Here is a 20,689-nt window from a genome sequence, read left to right as displayed (position 1 = left end):
GAGTAACACATAATAGAAGATCAAGCAGCAAAATGTATGTAAGACATTATCAACCATACAAATATCCACCTAATACTATAAACGGAGAAGAAACATTCATCAAAACAGCAGGAAAAAACACTATGTAAGTAAACGTTAGGCTAGAATTCAGAAACGAACACACTGATTGGCAAATGATACTGTGCATAAATTGTTACACTGTAATGTATACATTTTTAGTATCCCAACATAACAGTCATAAGTATATATATATACATCCAGTTCACATAACCAAATAAATTTTTCCTCAAGAGCTGACTACTTGCAAAAACATTTCTAACTACTAGAGCTGACCATTCTATCCATTGTTTGATGTCTTTATCACTTGCATTTTGGAGCTCCACATACCCCAGGTAACTGTCAATATCTGTAACTGATGCAGCTTCAACTGAGACAATTCCCCCCAGACTATGATTCTGTTAGCTGCAACCATATCATAGGGGTTGAACCGGTGCTATAACCTGTCTCCATGCTTTATCTCTCTCAGCCAAAATTTTAGTAGACATACATAATAAAAACCAGCAAGTTCATTCCACTGATGTTATATATTTACAAAGAAAAATTTGATTCAAGACGCTGAAAGTGCAAGTAGGACAGCCAATCATGACCATCAAACTGCTTCTTGGTGTATCTTACAAACATGAGGCACAAATAAAGCTTATGCAAAAAATGACTATTAATACCACCCTATCATTCAGGACACATATCAGTGTAGGAGGACACATTCTCTAAAGTTTGTTTATCACCAACATATATGTGAGAATGAGTGCTTCACACTATGAACAACGATAAGAAGCTAATATTTATGAGTACCAAAGCACCCATATCAACTTACTGGCAAGAAAAAATCAACAGGTAAGAACTAACAGAGTTTCAGCTAAAAAAGAGGGATCGCAAAAATAGAAACAGGTAAAAGCACAACTAACATCATGATGAATGTAAAGAAAAGTAACTACACAAGAATGATGGGACGTATTCAGAAACATACCAACTAATAACAGATATCAGTCAGTGCACCCGGTATACGATTAGCTGACTGTATGAAATCTACTAAGATGCCAAATGTCCTATTTGCTTCAGACATTAGCGTTGCTGGATTCAGAATGGGGTGACCGCCAGCAAGCCAGGAAATATTGAACATCTGTCTACTTCCTGTAGTAGAAGAGGAAAAGTTGACATGCGAGCAACGAAATGCAATTGTGCGGTTCCAGATTCATATTATATGATCGAAATTTAAGAAAAACCTGCATGATCAGAACATAATACCTTCGCTGGAAACTTTCTCAGGATCAGATGCATCAGGAGTAAAGAGCAAAATGAATGTCTCCATAAACTTTAGAGAAAGAATTTTCACCCCTACACAGCCAGGCTATTATGAAAGAACAACAGACTTTTAAGTTAGAAAACCTTAAATTGACAAAGAAGCAGAATGAATACTCAACCAAAGATCAAACCTCACGAGAGGAACATACATACAAAAAGAAGAAGCTATAAACAGCCAGCATACCTCCAATGCAGCGGAAAAGACAGCATCTTTGAACTTAACCATCCATGTCCATAGTTCCCCACACCAACGATCAACGTTACCATGATGATGGAACTGCATAGATCATTAAGAATAGAATATATCAGCGAGAGTAATAGGGAATATCAATGCCAAAGAGTTACGTTCATTGTAGTGGTGACTATACAGGAACACCCACAAAGATCTCAAAGCTTAAATAATATATAAAACTAAACTAATAAACTTCAAATATAGTAGAAAATTAAGGGAAAGACATCAGAAACCCAACAAAACCTAAACAGGAAATTAGCAAACTTGCCCAGATTTATTCTTTTCACTATTTCATATGACCCTAAAGCCTTATGACACTGTCTTTAAATTTCAAATAGGTAGCACCAACATAAAAACCAACCGAAGTTTTGAAAATGGAAAACAAGAGGACTGATTCCATGGGATAACAGTTCAATTCCATAACCAACTATGAGTATGTAAGACACCTTAGCTGGTAGTTATTGACTACAATCGTATGATTTTGCAAAGAGCCCAAGAAGGAATCTCAAAACAACATATGTGTATAAAAGAACATAACCAACTTGAGAAACAGTACGGACCTGCATTGCCATCTCCTCCAAGATGCTGCAGAAGAAAGTGGTGCCAGCAGAAATGGATTTCTTTGCAACAACTGGATCCTCGTCCCTTGATAAGACTAGTAAGACATTCACTAGAACATAAGAATGATCCAGCATCCTCAAACCAACCTCTTCAATGATCCTGCCAGCCAGAAGAATCGATCAACCAGTCTCTTACCTTGACAGACAAATTAATCATCATGAATAGCTACACCCCCGAAGTAAAGTAGACTAAGAACCTAGTTTATTTTACACAAAACTTGCGATAATTCAACTATGCCTAAGTACTAAAACAGAAATGGACGACTAATAACCACAATATTGCTGAGGAAGTTTCAAATCTATCGCACCAAAAAACAAACAATCATGCCGACTAGAGAAATCGTAAGCAAAATTTCTACAACACAACAGCTACGATTGGAAATATCAAACACTTCTCCAGATTGGGAAAAATCCAGAAGAACCCTAAACACGCAACAAAGTACATAAAAATTCTTCTACAAGTTCGTGTGCAGAGCAAGGGAAAATATCAGCAGAAGGAAGTATTAAACCAGATACGAATCGTAGAAATTGCAAAGGAACTCACTCGGTAAGGGATTTGCGAACTAGAATTTCACGAGACAAGTGGAGTTCTGCGAGATAGGGGAAAATCTCAGCAGACGAAGACGGCTCCAATGACAGCAAAATCTCCTTAACCTGCCTGAGAGACGAGAGCTTCACAGCCAAATCGCCGTGGTTATTGGCAGCGGCGAGGAGAGATAGCGCCTGTGCCCTCGCTGTCGCGGCAGCCGGAGCCGCCATTGCTAAATTCTAGATTCGTCCGACGGAATTGTAAAGGTAGATAATACGGTGCCTCCGCTTATCTTTTAGGGTTTTTCAAAGGTTGAAGAAGAAGAATCTCGGCGACACAGACGCGGCAGCACACAAGAGCAATTAGGCAAATTTTACACAAATACAAAAATGCTGGAGAACAAAGAAAAAAAAAACACCCGGATGGCTTCAATTAAATTCCGCCATACACACAAGCACCTTGTCGTTTTATCTCTTGGTAGTTGCAATGAGTGCCGTTTTTTGTTCACCTAACCAAAAAGCTCCTTTAAACAGTTTTCAAATGACAAACCGTTTGGTTTTCTACTCTTCTTCTACTTCTAGTAACACGATCTTAGCACAGTTTAAGACGGTTGTGAATAATTATAATCAGCTGCTTTTCTTTCTTTTTTCCTCTCTATTGCAGAAATTTACATCATTAACCTAATATAAAATAGCCAAGCAACAAAATTCAGCGATATGAACTTCAACTAAGCATCGCATTGCCAATAAAAAAAAGTATGCAGTCATGAACGAAATGTCGTCGCAATACTGTCTACTTTTCTTAAGATCCAAAGATAACTGCCTCATCTTGAAGTTGTAAGATCCATCCCCGGCCCACATCGATCGGGCAAGAGACAAGCGAAAATAAAACACATTCTGGAGAAAGCATGGGGAACATATGAGTTCAGGCTTGTTTATGTAGTATGTTCTCAATATCAAGTATAGGAAGGACTCGTAGTGCATTCAACAAAGTGTCTTCTAACTCCACTATACCCCAATAATATTTTGATCATTCAAATGGGTACGTGCTAGCTACTAGTCTAGTAGAGGATTTGAATAGATTATGTGGCGTCTATGTATGCTCGATCCTTTGCTTAGTGGGAGACTAGAGACGATGTCATACATGATGCATAATTTATCTAGGGGATGCAGCTAATTAACGATAAAGATAAAACAAAGAGATATATAATTATCCCAATATTAATTCAGTTCTACGTACGGTTTTTAATTAAATAAAACTTTTAACAGACGAGATAGTAGTATCCGTGTTGCTCGTCAGGGACATGGACATGGCAAGCACTCTCTCTGTGTTGCTCAGGACGTCTAGAGTTGAGAGCTTTCGATGGACATACTTGCAGTGACAATGCGCTAGCTCCACTTTCCCATGCCCCTCTCTGCATATTTGCAAGTTCCTAGTTTAGCCAGAAGCAGAGGAAGGACTAAATAATGCATTAAGACTCGATTTGGTTCTTTTAATGCCTACCCTTCTGTCTATCAACTAAAAAATATCATTACTATGCAGTGTAACTAAACTAACTATGCATACAAGTCTTATTTCTTCAAACATGAACAGAGCTGGATCAAGTGACTGACCTTTGAAAGCGTCCAGTTGCCTGAGAAATAACTTTTTGGTACTTTCTCATGCCAGGAGCTCACAACCTGAATAGGGTGGCCCTCGATTTCACCAACATCTAGGTACCATGGATCTGCAAAACGAAGGAACAAAGGAAGAATATAGGTATCTATTGTCAACGGAGAGGTGCCACAAATCTGGCTCTTCACATAATAAACATTCAGGGTGAGACAAGTAAAAAAAAAAAGACAAACAAAAACCTTTTGTAGCTTGGTATAGGTAGAACGTGGATTCTGCTAATTCAGGACGTAGTGGATAGTACTTCATTGTCGGATGTATCATTTGATGATCTAGTAGATACCTGAACAAATTTTTGTTCAGCGTCCTTTAGTCCAAACAGAAAACTTTAAAATGACAGAGAACTCAAGATCCAAGTAGGAAGCCAACTAAGGAAAGACAATTAAAAACATACCTCTCAGGCAATACACCAAACTTCTCCCATACATGGAAAAACTCGCGGTGCGTTGAATTTGCAGCTGCAATATCTCCAGCGAGAACCTAGTAGCAAAAACTTAAGCATGAGAATCAGCAGATCCCCTTTTCAACTGTTTTTGTATGAAATTTAAAGAATCCATTCATTCATTATACCTGTAGACCGGGCCAAAACGCCTGAAGACTTGTGAGCTGCCAATAAGTTGGTTTCCCACTCCACATATTAGCTTCATGGTACCTAAACCAGATAAATAAACTCATTACTACATCGAGCAATTTTCAGTTTGAGCATTATAGAAGTCGTAGTGTCATATAAAAGAGAGTGTGGAAGTACATTTTTCCAGGCTAGTATATTATTACCAAAGCCCCTGTATGAAGTACTTTTGAGATGCCAGAACTAAACATTTGCCAGTAGTCTTCTTTTCCAAAAAGAATATAAGCCTTCAAGAGGTATTCATAGAAAGAGTCAACCCCTTTAGAAGACCAGAAATAAAATTACACATTAGAGATTGAAGAGCCAAGGCACAAATTCATTCCGCACATAAAAGTAAAATGATTTTGCAGCCATCTCTTAGGGAAAAAGACAAAGAATTGCTACTAGATTCCCTCTGAAAATGAACAACATACCAGCTCCAATGCTGGAGGAGTACTCCAGCCATTCCCCAGTTACCACATCCAGAGTCGTCCCAAGCAGATCTAATGAACTTCGCATCCTCCACAGCTGACGAAGCGCACGTAATGCAGCTGATTCAAACCTAGGGTCACCAGTGAGCCGTGACAGTGCTCCCATTTCAAGAATGAGAGAACCTGACGTGTAAAATGTATATTCCTTTCTGCTCCAGTCTTCGGCATCTGTGACAATCATGACCAAAATGGCCTTGGCTATTATGCTGATATGAAACAAAACACTAGATAGAGCCCTTCTTTCATTTTTATTCTGTGGCCATTAAATTAAATAAAAATTTTAACAGACGAGATAGTAGTATCCGTCCTGATGGAGAGATGTACGCTGAAACGACAGTTGAGTTGTCCGGATCGTGACTCTGCAAAGGCCCTGCGTTCGAGTTTGATTCTGCAGCCAAAAGGCGGGTCTCCGTTGCTGATGCTGTCTCCAGAAAAAGATGGTTGTCGTGTGTACAACCCTAACGACGATACGGTTTACGAGACGAAGAGTGACCTTCCAGGGTATCGATTCGTGGCAAGCTCCGGCAAGTGGTTTCTGGTTTATATTATAGATGTGTTTAGCGAGGAGGAGAGGATCGATCTTCCAGGACTAGAAACATTCATTCAAGGGTAGCTATTTTGAGATTGAGCAAGAAGGAGAAGATAAAATCAGACATGTATTGATCGGTACGCGTCCTTCTACTGCCGAAGATGTGAGAGGTCTATTGTGGGTCGACGACAAGAAAGGAGGAGACTACGTTGTCTTGTGGCATTTCGAAAGGAGCGAGTACATAGCGTTTTGCAAGAAAGGGGATGATCATTACCGCGAGATTTCAACACGGGACGATGTTCGCTGGGAGTTACGAGGCGTAAAACATATGCTACTTAAAGGTTACGAATCTTTACATCTTTGCCACCCGTGATTTCGTTCGACGCTTGGATTTGTCTGGAGGACCGGTTGGTTTCATTGATGTGTCCGAGAAGCATAGGTTTCCAATGTGGGAGCCACCTCTTAGTAGGGATGAAATGGAAAGAATCAACAAATATAAGATCATCTCATCTAACCAAAGCATTGCTGTTACAAGCTCTGGTGACGTTTTGCTTGTCTATACTTACGAGTTAACCTCAAAGGATAGGGTGTTCCACCTGTACAAGAGGGATCCTAAACATCTTTACGCGACTACCTATGACACCATGCTTGTTGAGGTACATTCTCTTGGTGATGAGGCCCTCTTTTTGGATTTGGGTATCACCGTGCCTGCTGATCATACCCTTGGTATTGAGCCTAACTCCATATATTTCACCCGCGGTGATCGTATCTGTCACCGCCTAACTTCATCCCTCGACATCTGTGTGTTCAGTTCAGTCTTACCACAAAGACCGTCAAACGCTACCCCTGTCTCGATGGCTTAAACATCAAGGATGCTCAGTGGTTTCTTCCCTCTTGATTCTTACGTTCCTCATGGTTTCCTCCCTCGGCCTTGCTCTCTTTCTTTCTACAAACAGACCTATCACTATTGTTACGAGAGCAGGATCAGGTCCTCTTAAGAGTTGTTATGTTGAATTTTTGTATTCCTTTCTGCTTTAGACTTCTGCATCTGTGACAATCATGACAAAAATGGCTTTGGCTATTATGCTGATATAAAACACATTGGCTTTGACAATCATGACCAAAATGGCTTTGGCTTCTGCTTTAGTCTTGTATTCATTTGGTTCTCCTTACCAATTAATTTGACTTGGCTTATTATTTGTTTGTAGTTTCTTCTTCCTTCTTTTGACAACTTGACGGCCACTAATTTAGTCTGCAACATTCTCAGGGCTGGAACTTGACAGCCACTAATAATGTTGGCAACTGGATTGATGGTTTTTACTCGTTGCTCTCGGTAAGTTCTTACTTCCATGTTTTTCTCTGGCGCTCTTAAAAAACTGTTCACTGGCTACACTTTTCTTGACTTGACTGACCACTGAAACTCTGTTCTTATCAGTTATGGTTGTTTCTTTCATGCATGAGCTATACCATCCAAATGATCTAGTACAATTTAGTATATAAATCAAGTGCAGAAGATCAACATCTTATCTCACTTTGCTTCTGTTAGCATTTCATGCCAGGTACACAAATCTTTAAGCCTCTCTGCGCCAAGAACTGCTAAACTTTTATGCTTTCTGGTTGTATATATAGTCACCGTAAAATAAGCATGCATCAGTGTTTTAGATCAGCTCTACTCTTCTCGATTTTTAGAGGAATTATGAAAGTATCATAGTCCTAAGATGTTTATTAGATTAGTTTCTTCTAGGCCAGCAAACTCGAGTACAAAACTGTTTCTGCTAGGCCTAAATGAAAAGAGACTTCTAATTCAACGTAAGTTCTATATGTTTTCGTGTTACGATTCCCTTGTTAAACACTACTGAGCTTGGGTGAAACTCATTATGCATTCCATTTCTATCATCACTAGAAAGCACCTGCTCGTTTTCTTGGCAATGATGAATGACTTTTGTTTATGCAGTCCTAGGTTGCGCATGCACTTTGTTTGGGACTTGCTCCATGGCTTGCTGCAGAGATTCCAATTCTTGTGGACTCCGGCATGACTAAGCACAATGATGACGCAGCTTGGAGTCAAGCTTCTGCTTCAGTCTCAAGTCAAGTGAGCGCTGCTATTTGGTTTGTACACGTCAAAGAAATTAAATTCGATTTTACGTTACTGCTTCTGTTTCAAAGACTACAATAAAATCTAGGAATAATACCAAAGGCAAGAAGCAAGTTCGAAACAAAAGTCAACCATATGAACTAACTTTGTTGAATTATGTGGAAACAAAATCAACTATGTGTCACCTAAACATAGCATTGCGTGGAAGTGATATTTTCATAAAATAATACCAAAGGTTCTCATAATTGCATAACTTAGCCCAACTAACACTAAACATCATAAGCAGCTAAAAATCCAATTTCATTAAGCAAAAATACAACTCAAACCAAAACCCTAAATACGCCTCCATGGTCCCATCTCCTTCCTTTCCTTCATCTTGCATCTGTTACTCAAATACTCTCGTAATATTCCCTCAGGAGCTCTTTCAAATGGCTCTCTACACTTTCGAAAAACTTGCCATCATCCCTCGTAACTCCATCAACCATGTATTTCAAATTGAATATGGGTTCTTCACATTTTAAAGAAGCCATTTTACCAATGTGTAAAACAGTCAATCCCTGAGAAACAGCGAGCCTCAAAAATATGCAGAAGACCTTTAATTTCTCGATGAAATCCAGCCCAGGCTGCCATCCACATGTACTAAGAAACTCGAGATCCTTATCAGCGTCTAGTTGCTGCAGATAGTTGGCACAACGCTCAGAGAATGACTCTTCACTATCCCGCAACCAATGTAGCCAACACGGTTTGCAAATATTGTAATCAGTGTCAAAAATCATCTCATGGTCAATTGGGACAATCGAGTTGTTTCCCGCAAGGAGAAGATTATCCAGACTCCTATCAGTATTCCCGAATCTCAAGTCTGCTATCGCAACCTTCTGAATCTCGTCCATTGGCACAACAGGAGCATCATCAACCTCAACAATTTCAACCGTGGGCTCTACAAATTCAACCAACGCACCCGTGACTGTGTTGGTTCCTATCTTCAGCCGTCGTACAAACAGTGTTGGCAGCACTCCAGAGAAGCCATATATGTCTTCAGACAATGATCTGTGACCATTCTCAGGGTGATCCAGCAGGTAGACAATGGCTTCATTTCTAGCTGAGTCCTCTTGATTATCAACTACGGTTTTGAATAAACATCTCAGATTACCATCTGTGTCTAATACTTTATAGATGTGCTCATATGATCTGAACTGGGGCAGAACACCTTGAAGACTGGCATGTTTCAAATAATCAAGCATCTTTTTGAGATGAGCACCCACCTGACTTGGAAGCTCAGTGAACCTTGGAAACACCTCCACCTCCTCATCATCCATCTGAAACAAATAAGAACAGTATGCTTAGAATGACTAAGCTAAACAAATCGTAAGAAAGCAAATAACACTAATGCTGGTTTAGAACAGTAGGATTATTGTAAAGAAGAAGACTAAGCTAGTAATAGTTCAACAAATTAGTTTGCTATGCAGAGATTTCACAAATTTAAACCGAAGGTGCTCTCTCAAACTAACAGATGAAGGAACCTTGACAGTTCAAACCACCTACTAGTAGCAGTTTATTGAAAAGAAGAAGACTAAGCTATAGACCAAAAAGCTTCAACAAAGAGGCTGGATCGAGAGGTCATGAAGCCTTAATAAGACTAACGTTCTGTAACAGTAACAGATGCTGCTTGTTTTAGCAACAATGGGTTAGGTTCCTAAGTAAAGTGATACCAGCAGGTTAGAAACTAGCTAAAAGGTTCAACCAGCAAAATGGTTATACAAATCCTAAGATTAATTTGCTTGTTCGAGACAACAGATTGCATTCCCAAGTAGAGTGAAACATCAAAAAGGGTCAACAAAGAAGCTGGCTCGTGATAGAAACTAGCTAAAAGGTCCAAGGCAGAAAAATGTCGACAGAACTAATCTCAAACAGAAACAGGCAGTAAACAAGACTTAAGCTATAGACCAAAAAGCTTCAACAAAGAGGCTGGATCGAGAGTTTAATTGAAAAGAAGAGACTAGCTTAGTAGCAGTTTAACAGATCCAAATAAGACTAACGTTCTGTAACAGGCAGTAAGCTCAAGTAGAAACTAGCTACACATCGTGAGTCAAAAAAAGTTCAAATTTTTTTTCGTTTTTGGGAAGAAAGTTTCAAACTTTTTCTTTGTTTCAGGCAAGAAGTACAAAATGGGGATAGAAAAACATTCATAACACAGTTTTCAAAGCACCCTTTCATAATCGGATGAGAACAGAAAAAAAAAATGAAATTTGGAAAACACAAAAAGTCGAAGTCTTTTTTGTTTGCTGTAATTTTGAGTGACTGAGTTTCTCAAAGAAACGATGAAGCGATGATAAAAGACATTTTACCACAAAAAAAAAAAGACATTTTACCTTTCAAACCACTCTGTTTCTCAAAACCTAGAACGAAACTCCGAAGATGTGTTTGTTTCCTAAAAATCGCAGACAAACAACGATGTTGTGAGCGAGAGAGTGAGTAAAGAAGAGAGGAGTCAAAAAATCTAATAGCCGAGTTGGCCCTAGTTTTGAGAGGTCAAGGGTTCGACACCGACCTTCTTCCGTATTCCCGAAAAACAAACACAAACTCAAACTAAAATCTTGTTATTTTGTGCCACATCATAATTAAGGTCTCGGAGCCCAGGTGGTTGTTCAGTATAGGATCTTAATCAAGACGTGGAAGGTTCGATTCTCCATTTTATATCATCAAGTTGGAAAATTTTCTCTTAATTTAGTAAAAGGGCATAATCGTCATTACACAATCATCTTCNTTATTTTAGATTTGACAGTGTTTTTTTTTTTTTTTTTTTTTTACATTGATCTGTCTATGTAGATAGATAGTGCCCCCCATACATTAGATGGTAATATTAGTCCAAACAAAAACAAACATCTCCTAGGTGATTACTAAGTTTTTAAAAATATTTTCCAAAAGCGGCAAATTAGTTTGCTATGCAGAGATTTCCCAAGTTAACCTGAAAATGATCTCAAACATATGACAACCTTGAAAGACCAAGCAGCAAAATATACTCAACACATCATCAACCATATGCTATAAAGGGAGAAGAAAACATTTATCAAAACAGAACGCAAAATCACTATGCAAGTAAATGTTAGGCTAGAATCCAGCATAACAAACACCTGGACTGGCAAATGATACTCTGCATAAAAATAGTTATACTGTAATGTATACAACTTTAATATCCCAACATAACAGTCATAAGTATATGTATAACCAAATAAATTTTTCCTCAAGAGCTGACTACTTGGAAACAAGATTTCTAACTACTAGAGTTGACCATTCTATCCGTTGTTTGATGTGCTCCAAATATACCCAGGTAAGTGTCCATATTTGTAACTGATGCAGCTTCAACTGAGACAATTCCCCCCAGACATATGATTCAGTTCGCTGCAACCATATCATAGGGGTTGAACCGGTAGTATAACCTGCTTCCATGCTTTATCTCTCTCAGCCAAAAAGTTTAGTAGACACATACAACNCCAAGTTAACCTGAAAATGATCTCAAACATATGACAACCTTGAAAGACCAAGCAGCAAAATATACTCAACACATCATCAACCATATGCTATAAAGGGAGAAGAAAACATTTATCAAAACAGAACGCAAAATCACTATGCAAGTAAATGTTAGGCTAGAATTCAGCATAACAAACACCTGGACTGGCAAATGATACTCTGCATAAAAATAGTTATACTGTAATGTATACAACTTTAATATCCCAACATAACAGTCATAAGTATATGTATAACCAAATAAATTTTTCCTCAAGAGCTGACTACTTGGAAACAAGATTTCTAACTACTAGAGCTGACCATTCTATCCGTTGTTTGATGTGCTCCAAATATACCCAGGTAAGTGTCAATATTTGTAACTGATGCAGCTTCAACTGAGACAATTCCCCCCAGACATATGATTCAGTTAGCTGCAACCATATCATAGGGGTTGAACCGGTAGTATAACCTGCCTCCATGCTTTATCTCTCTCAGCCAAAAAGTTTAGTAGACACATACAAATGGGAAACCATCAGTTTCATTCCCCTGATGTTATATATTTACAAAGCCAATTTGAAAGTGAAAGTAGGACAGCCAATCATGACCATCAAACTAGTTAGTTACAAGTGGAAGATCATCTGCTTATTGTTGTATCTCACAAAATGAGTCACACATAAAGCTTATGCAAGAGAAGACTACTAATATCACCCTATCATTCAGGACACATATTAGATTCTGTATAGTTTCTTTATCACCAACATACATGAAAGAATGAATGTTTCAAGTTATGAACGTAACAATAAGAAACTAATATCTATGAGCGCCACAGCACCCATATTAACTTACTTGCAAGCAAGAACAAATCAGCATATTGAGTGAGGTGCAAAAGAAGTAAACGACTTTCAACTAAAAAAGTGGGATAGCAAAAACAGTAACAGGTAAAACAACAATTTAATGATGAATAAAAAGAAAAGTAACCACACGAGAATAATGGGACGCATTCAGAAACATACCAACTATAATAACAGATATCGTCAGTGCACCCGGCAAACGAATAGCTGACTGTATGAAATCTACTTCAGACATGAGCGTTGCTGGATTCGGAATGGGGCGACCGCCAGGAAATATTGAACATCTGTCTACTACTTCCTGTAGTAGAATAGGAAAAGTTGACATGCGAGCAACAGGTCATGTATTGTGCGGTTCCAGATTTATACTATACAGTCGAAACTTTTAAGAAAACCATGCATCAAAATAAACGTCTCCACAAAATTTAGAGCAAGAACTTTTACCCGTAAACAACCAGGCTATTATGAAAGAAACAACAGAGTTAAGTGAGGAAAACTTAAATTGACAGAGAAGCAGAATAAGTAATCAACCAAAGACCATACCTTGCGAGGGGGAGAGACAGAAAAAAAGAAAAAAAAGAAAAAAAAGAAGAGGCTATAAACAGCCAGCATACATCCAATGCAGCGGCAAGACATCATCTTTGAACGTAAACCATCCATGTCCATAGGTCCCCACACCAACGATCAAAAGTAACCGTGATGACGGAACTGCATGGTTCATCAAGAATAGTATATATCATCAAGAGTAAAGCTTATGATCGTGTCCATTGTTGGGGTGACTAGACAGGAAGACACCACAAAGATCTCAAAAGTTTTATTAATATATAAAAGTGAACTAATAAACAAAAAGATAGTATAATTATTAAGGGAAAGAGATAAGAAATCCAACAAAAACTTAAACAGGAAGTTACCAAACATGCACTTCTTCGATTACATTCACTATTTCATATTACCCTGAAGCCTTATGACACTGGCTTCTAAGTTTCAAATAAGTGGAACCTAACATAAAAAAGCAACTGAAGTTTTGAAAATGAAAACAAGAGGACTGATACCATGGGTTAACTAACAGTTCAATCTCATAACCAACTATGAGTATGTAAAATACTTTTGCTGGTAATTATTGACTACAAACGTATGATTTTGCAAAGAGCTCAAGAAGGAATTTAAAAAAACAACATATGTGTATAAGAACATAACCAACTTGAGAAACCGTGTGGTACCTGCATTGCCATCTCCTCCAAGATGCTGCAAAAGAAAGTGGTGCCAGCAGAAATGGATTTCTTTGCAACAATTGGATCCTCGTCCTTTGATGACATAAGAACGATCCAGCATCCTCAAACCAACATCTTCAATGATCCTGCCAGCCAGAAGAATCGATCAAACCAGTTTGTTACCTTGTCTGACAAATTTATCACACCCCCAAAAATATAGTAGAGTAAGAGCCTGATGCAGGAGAAGGTTCCGAAACCTAATCCAGTGTAGCTTAGAAGTTATTTCTAGATATTTTCCTGTTTTCTCTTTCTATTAGGATTCTAGTAACTTTACTTATTTTCTGGGAATTGCCTATTCTATGTTTTAGCTTTCTCTATATAAAGAACCCTAGGTGATATGTTTTAGACAGGATATTATTATCATTCTTATCAATCAAAGTTTTAGAGTTTATCTCTTTATTTTTCTGGTGGATTCCAGAGCTTTCTATCAAGATCAACGCTTGTGATCTTGATTTTCAATCTAGAGTTAACGCTTGTTAACCTAGTTCATTCCGACTGCGTCAAGTGGTATCAGAGCAGGTCTTCTCCTACTCTTTTTGAAGCTTGATCGGCCATGGGTGATCAACCATCAACCAAAGCAGATATTGAGGCTTTGGGAGCTTTGCTGACAGCGTTGACTAATCAAGTTGCGGCTTTACCCCAACAGATTGCTAACGCAATGCAAGGAGGAGGAAAACGAAGGGAACCAAATCCAAACCAACAGGTTGGAAACAATCCGGTCATTGAGGAACCAGCCCGAGTCCAGCGAGGTGGAAACAACCGCCAGCAAGGTGTAAACAATAGACAACAAGGCAGGCAAAATCGTGTTGTTGTTGANATCCTCGTCCTTTGATGACATAAGAACGATCCAGCATCCTCAAACCAACATCTTCAATGATCCTGCCAGCCAGAAGAATCGATCAAACCAGTTTGTTACCTTGTCTGACAAATTTATCACACCCCCAAAAATATAGTAGAGTAAGAGCCTGATGCAGGAGAAGGTTCCGAAACCTAATCCAGTGTAGCTTAGAAGTTATTTCTAGATATTTTCCTGTTTTCTCTTTCTATTAGGATTCTAGTAACTTTACTTATTTTCTGGGAATTGCCTATTCTATGTTTTAGCTTTCTCTATATAAAGAACCCTAGGTGATATGTTTTAGACAGGATATTATTATCATTCTTATCAATCAAAGTTTTAGAGTTTATCTCTTTATTTTTCTGGTGGATTCCAGAGCTTTCTATCAAGATCAACGCTTGTGATCTTGATTTTCAATCTAGAGTTAACGCTTGTTAACCTAGTTCATTCCGACTGCGTCAAGTGGTATCAGAGCAGGTCTTCTCCTACTCTTTTTGAAGCTTGATCGGCCATGGGTGATCAACCATCAACCAAAGCAGATATTGAGGCTTTGGGAGCTTTGCTGACAGCGTTGACTAATCAAGTTGCGGCTTTACCCCAACAGATTGCTAACGCAATGCAAGGAGGAGGAAAACGAAGGGAACCAAATCCAAACCAACAGGTTGGAAACAATCCGGTCATTGAGGAACCAGCCCGAGTCCAGCGAGGTGGAAACAACCGCCAGCAAGGTGTAAACAATAGACAACAAGGCAGGCAAAATCGTGTTGTTGTTGATGACAATTCCAGCTCGGAGGAGGACTTGGAAGAAGAAGATGAAGAACAAGGGAATCGAAACAATCATGATTACCGAGTGAAAGCAGATATTCCATTGTTCTATGGGACTATGGGAGTAGAGGAATTTCTGGACTGGCAAATTGATGTTGATCGGTTCTTTGATGTTATGGGTGTCCCGGAGATTAAGCAAGTCAAGATGGTGGCAATCAGATTGAAGAAGACTGCTGCTGTATGGTGGGATAAACTAGTTCTCCAAAGACAAAAACAGAGGAAGGGTCCAGTTAGAATGTGGCGTCGAATGAAACAACTGATGATGGAGCGTTTCTTACCGGAAGATTACGAACAGATTCTCTACAAGATGTACATTGATTGTGTTCAAGGAAACAGATCAGTGACAGATTATACGGCTGAATTCTTACGTTTCTCTGAACGTAATGACTTGAATGAATCAGAAAATCAGAAGGTGGCTAGATATATCAGTGGTTTAAAGGGGTCTATTCAAGGAAAAATAGGGTTACAGACTGTATGGACGGTGCAAGAAGCCTCAAGTCTTGCTTTGAAAGCAGAATTGATGGAGAAATCATCTCGGGGATTCTCAACCTTCAGGAAGCCCTTGGTTCAGAACAGTTTCGAACCAACTGGAGAGAGAGACAAGGATTCAAACACGGGCAACAAAGGAGCTAACAGGGATCCAAACACTAGCAACAAAGGAGCTGGAAGTTCTAACAATGGTCCTAATAATGCTCATCAAAATAAAACACCAATCCAAAAGCAGAGTAACACTTATGCGAGACCATCCATCGACAAGTGTTTCCGTTGTCAAGGACAAGGTCACAAATCCAATGTTTGTCCGAGTAGGAGGACTACAGCTTTAATAGAAGAGGAGGATGACGACTTCGCAGGGAATGAGGAGTATGAGGGGGTCGAGTTTGCTGAAGAAGAATCTGAAGAGAGGATAAGTATTGTACTCCAGCGACTCTTGCTATCATCCAAAGAAGAGGGACAACGCAAGAATCTGTTTAGAACGCATTGTTCTATTCAAAACAAATTGTGCAACGTGATTGTTGATAACGGTAGTTCTGAGAATTTAGTTTCTCAAAAGCTGGTGGAATATTTGAAGCTACCCACAACTCGTCATGCAAAGCCGTATGGTCTTGGTTGGGTCAAGAAAGGCTCACAAGTGAGGGTTAGCGAGACTTGCAGGATTCCCTTATCTATAGGAAAACACTACAAAGAAGAGATAATTTGTGATGTTCTTGACATGGATGTTTGTCATATTCTCCTTGGGCGTCCCTGGCAGTATGATAACGACATCACATATCGAGGACGAGACAACGTGATCATGTTTACGTGGGGAACTCATAAAATTGCTATGGCTCCTGTTCAGGATTTTGGTAACAAAGCGAAGGAAAAGAAGTCAAGTTTCTTGATCTTAACGGAGAGCGACAAAGAGCTTGATGAAGCTGTTAAAGAGACAAATTGTTTCTATCCAGTGGTGGTCAAAGGGTTGATGAGTGCTATAACAGAAGAAACTACAACTCCACAGGAAGTGTTAGAGATTCTAGAAGACTTCAAGGAGTTGACTGCAGATGAGCTACCTAATGATCTACCTCCTATGCGTGATATTCAGCATCACATTGACTTGATTCCGGGTTCGAGTCTACCAAATCTTCCCCACTATCGATTGAGTCCTAAGGAAAACGAAATTGTAAGGGAACAGATTGAAGATTTGTTAAGGAAAGGGTTAATCCGTGAGAGCATGAGCCCTTGTGCTGTACCGGTTCTTCTCGTTCCAAAGAAGGGTAACCAGTGGCGAATGTGTGTTGATTCTAGGGCCATCAACAAGATAACAATCAAATATCGATTTCCTATCCCTCGATTGGAAGACATGCTTGATGAGCTGAACGGATCAAAGGTGTTTTCAAAAATCGATCTTCGAAGTGGGTACCATCAAATTCGAATCAGGCCTGGAGATGAATGGAAGACTGCTTTTAAGAGCAAAGATGGATTATACGAGTGGTTGGTGATGCCTTTCGGGTTGTCAAATGCTCCTAGTACTTTCATGAGACTAATGAACCAAATTCTCCGTCCTTTCATTGGGTCATTTGTGGTGGTTTACTTCGATGATATTCTGATCTACAGCAAAACCAAGGATGATCATTTGGAGCATTTAAAACAGGTTTTGCAAGTTCTACAAGAAAACCAGCTGTACATCAACTTAAAGAAGTGTACATTCAGTGCCAATAAGCTGTTATTTCTGGGTTTTGTCATTGGTGAAGAAGGAATTCAAGTTGATGACGCCAAGGTGAGTGCCATAAAGGATTGGCCTGTCCCTAAATCAGTAACTGAGATACGAAGTTTTCATGGTTTAGCTACTTTCTATAGAAGATTTGTGAGAGACTTCAGTACCATTACTGCACCTATTACTGAATGTTTGAAGAAAGGGAAGTTTCAATGGGGTCCAGATCAAGACAAGAGTTTTGCATTAATTAAGGAGAAGCTTTGTACTGCTCCAGTATTAGCATTGCCGGATTTTGATAAAGTGTTTCAGGTAGAGTGTGATGCAAGTGGCGTGGGAATAGGGGCTGTACTGTCACAAGAGAAGCGACCTGTAGTTTTTTTTAGTGAAAAACTAAGTGAAGCACGTCAGAAATGGAGTACTTATGATCAGGAGTTCTATGCTGTGTTTCGAGCCCTAAGACAATGGGAGCACTATCTAGTTCAACGTGAGTTTATTCTTTTCACGGACCATCAAGCTCTCAAGTTCCTTCACAGCCAGAAGATGGTCAATAAGATGCATGCTCGTTGGGTAAGTTACTTACAGAAGTTCCCATTTATCATCCAGCACAAATCGGGAACGCTTAATAAGGTTGCGGATGCCTTAAGTAGAAGGGCTTCTCTGCTCACTACTTTAGCACAGGAGGTTGTCGGTTTCGAGTTTTTGAGGGAGTTGTATGGACAAGATGTTGAGTTCCAGGAACTATGGATCAAGTGCAGTCAGCAGCATCCTTCGGCGGATTTTCATATTCGAGAAGGTTACCTCTTTAAAGGAGATAGGCTATGCATTCCATGTTCTTCCTTACGGGAGAAGTTGATTCGAGAATTGCATGGAGGAGGCCTTAGTGGTCATTTGGGATGGGATAAGACTATTGCAAGCTTGGAGGAAAGGTACTATTGGCCGCATCTTCGGAGAGACGCTGGAGCTATTGTTCGAAGGTGTTATATATGTCAGGTTTCAAAGGGTCAAGCTCAGAATACAGGTCTTTACATGCCGTTATCTGTTCCTGAAGACATTTGGCAGGATCTATCCATGGATTTTGTGTTGGGATTACCAAGAACACAACGAGGTGTGGATTCTGTGTTTGTTGTTGTTGACAGGTTCTCTAAAATGACACACTTCATTGCTTGTAGGAAGACTGCAGACGCAAGCAACATAGCCAAATTGTTTTTCCGTGAAGTTGTACGTCTCCATGGGGTTCCTAAATCCATAGTTTCAGACAGAGATACCAAGTTTCTAAGTCACTTCTGGATTACATTATGGAGAATGTTTGGAACAAGTTTAAAACGAAGCTCTACAGCTCATCCCCAGAGTGATGGACAAACCGAGGTGACAAACAGGACGCTGGGTAACATGATCAGAAGTGTATGTGGTGATAAACCGAAGCAGTGGGATTTAGCTCTACCACAGGTTGAATTCGCTTACAATAGTGCCGTACATTCTACAACAGGGAAATCACCATTCTCTTTGGTGTATACCTCTGTCCCGAAGCATGTGGTCGATTTAGTTCAATTGCCAAAAGCTCCCGGAATTAGTGCATCAGCTGAGGCTTTGGCTAAAGACATTTTGGAAACTAAAGAAGCAGTCCGAGCTAGATTGGAAGCAGTTGGACAAAAGAATAAAAGAGCAGCAGATAAACACCGACGGCTCAAGGTTTTCAAAGAAGGAGATGAAGTGATGGTGTTTCTCAGGAAAGAAAGGTTTCCCGTTGGTACTTATCGCAAGCTTCAGCCTCGCAAGTATGGTCCATTCAAGATTCTGCAGAAGCTCAATGACAATGCTTATGTGGTGGATCTTCCAGACAACATGAACATCTCTCATACGTTTAATGTGGCTGACATCTATGAGTATCATGCGGATGGTGTTCTTTATCCAAATGAGAACTCAGGGTCGAGTTCTTTGGAGGTGGAGGAGAAGGTTCCGAAACCTAATCCAGTCTAGCTTACAAGTTATTTCTAGATATTTTCCTCTTTTCTCTTTCTATTAGGATTCTAGTAACTTTACTTATTTTCTGGGAATTGCCTATTCTATGTTTTAGCTTTCTCTATATAAAGAACCCTAGGTGATATGTTTTAGACAGGATATTATTATCATTCTTATCAATCAAAGTTTTAGAGTTTATCTCTTTATTTTTCTGGTGGATTCCAGAGCTTTCTATCAAGATCAACGCTTGTGATCTTGATTTTCAATCTAGAGTTAACGCTTGTTAACCTAGTTCATTCCGACTGTGTCAGAGCCTATTATATTTACCACATAAACTTATGATGATTCAACTATATGCCGTAGCACTAAAACAGAAATGGATGACTAATATTGCTGTGAAAGTTTCAAATCAAAGAAAACAAAGCAAAACAAAAATCACGCCTAGAGCAATTGTTAGCAAAGTTTTCTACAACACATCAGCGAAGATTGGAACTAGAAAAAAAAAATACAGAAGAACCTTAAACGTGCAAAGGAACTCACTCCAAAAGGGATTTGTGAACTAGAATTTCGCGGGACAAGTGGAGTTCTGCGATATAGGGGAAAATCTCAGCAGACCAAGACGGCTCCAATGACAGCAATATCTCCTTCACCTGCCAAATTGCCGTAGTTATTGGCAGCGGCGACAAGAGAGACTGCCTTGCCCTCGCTGTCGCGTCAGCCGGAGCCCCGCCATCCCAATTACTTAATTTTAGATTCGTCCGTCCGACGAAATTGTCTATGGGAGAGAGGTAACAATTCGTCCGACGATATTGTTGGAAACAGAACCAGACTCAGAACAAAGAAGCTTAAGTTGCAGATGCACTTGAGCGAAAAACCGCCTAATCCCGGTGCAAGATAACCCAGACGGCTCACTCCAGGGTTTACTCTGCTCTCAATTGAACTGTGGCACTCAATTCAAAAGAGATGAAACTCTCAAACTCAAAATCAGAAAGAAGAAGAAGAAGAAGGAGATGAAGAAATAGAAAAGATAAGGAGTTCTTTTCCACACTGAAATAGAAGGCTGGGCTCATGTCTTTATACCACAAAATCAAACTTCCCCTCCGAGATTTCAGTCATCTCT

The 20,689-nt window shown here is 39.4% G+C and overlaps 3 protein-coding genes and 2 pseudogenes across 4 annotated transcripts in view; 1 reads left to right on the top strand and 4 right to left on the bottom strand.

Moving 5' to 3' along the window:
* The window catches only part of LOC104757087, a 4,887-nt gene extending 1,740 nt beyond the window's left edge, over positions 1-3,147 (bottom strand). For both annotated transcript variants that reach the window (XM_019239254.1, XM_019239253.1), the window contains exons 1-5: positions 2,759-3,147; positions 2,155-2,314; positions 1,547-1,639; positions 1,306-1,408; positions 1,028-1,191 (exon numbers count right to left, since the gene is read on the bottom strand). In XM_019239254.1, coding sequence (XP_019094799.1) covers positions 1,031-1,191; positions 1,306-1,408; positions 1,547-1,639; positions 2,155-2,314; positions 2,759-2,973 — 732 coding nt within the window. In that variant the 5' untranslated portion in view covers positions 2,974-3,147 and the 3' untranslated portion in view covers positions 1,028-1,030. The remainder of the gene's footprint in view (positions 1-1,027; positions 1,192-1,305; positions 1,409-1,546; positions 1,640-2,154; positions 2,315-2,758) is intronic.
* LOC104759451 (alpha-mannosidase I MNS5-like) lies at positions 4,005-5,634 on the bottom strand. The gene is made up of 7 exons (XM_019238910.1): positions 5,456-5,634; positions 5,163-5,269; positions 4,985-5,066; positions 4,809-4,894; positions 4,597-4,697; positions 4,357-4,469; positions 4,005-4,157 (listed from the first exon to the last, which is right to left on the bottom strand). Coding segments are annotated over exons 2-7 (537 nt in total). The 5' UTR covers positions 5,165-5,269; positions 5,456-5,634.
* LOC109130042 lies at positions 5,817-6,986 on the top strand (annotated as a pseudogene).
* LOC104757085 (phosphatidylinositol 4-kinase gamma 4-like) lies at positions 8,406-10,654 on the bottom strand. The gene is made up of 2 exons (XM_010479798.2): positions 10,506-10,654; positions 8,406-9,452 (listed from the first exon to the last, which is right to left on the bottom strand). The coding sequence occupies exon 2, from the start codon at positions 9,450-9,452 to the stop codon at positions 8,526-8,528; it is 927 nt and encodes a 308-aa protein (XP_010478100.1). The 5' UTR covers positions 10,506-10,654; the 3' UTR covers positions 8,406-8,525.
* On the bottom strand, positions 11,787-20,685 carry LOC104759450 (annotated as a pseudogene).

This window comes from Camelina sativa, chromosome 17 (genome assembly GCF_000633955.1).
Source record: "Camelina sativa cultivar DH55 chromosome 17, Cs, whole genome shotgun sequence".
In the NCBI taxonomy this organism is placed as follows: Eukaryota; Viridiplantae; Streptophyta; class Magnoliopsida; order Brassicales; family Brassicaceae; genus Camelina; species Camelina sativa.
The sequence above is the reverse complement of the archived record's forward strand: the minus strand, read 5'-3'. Positions and strand labels throughout refer to the sequence as shown.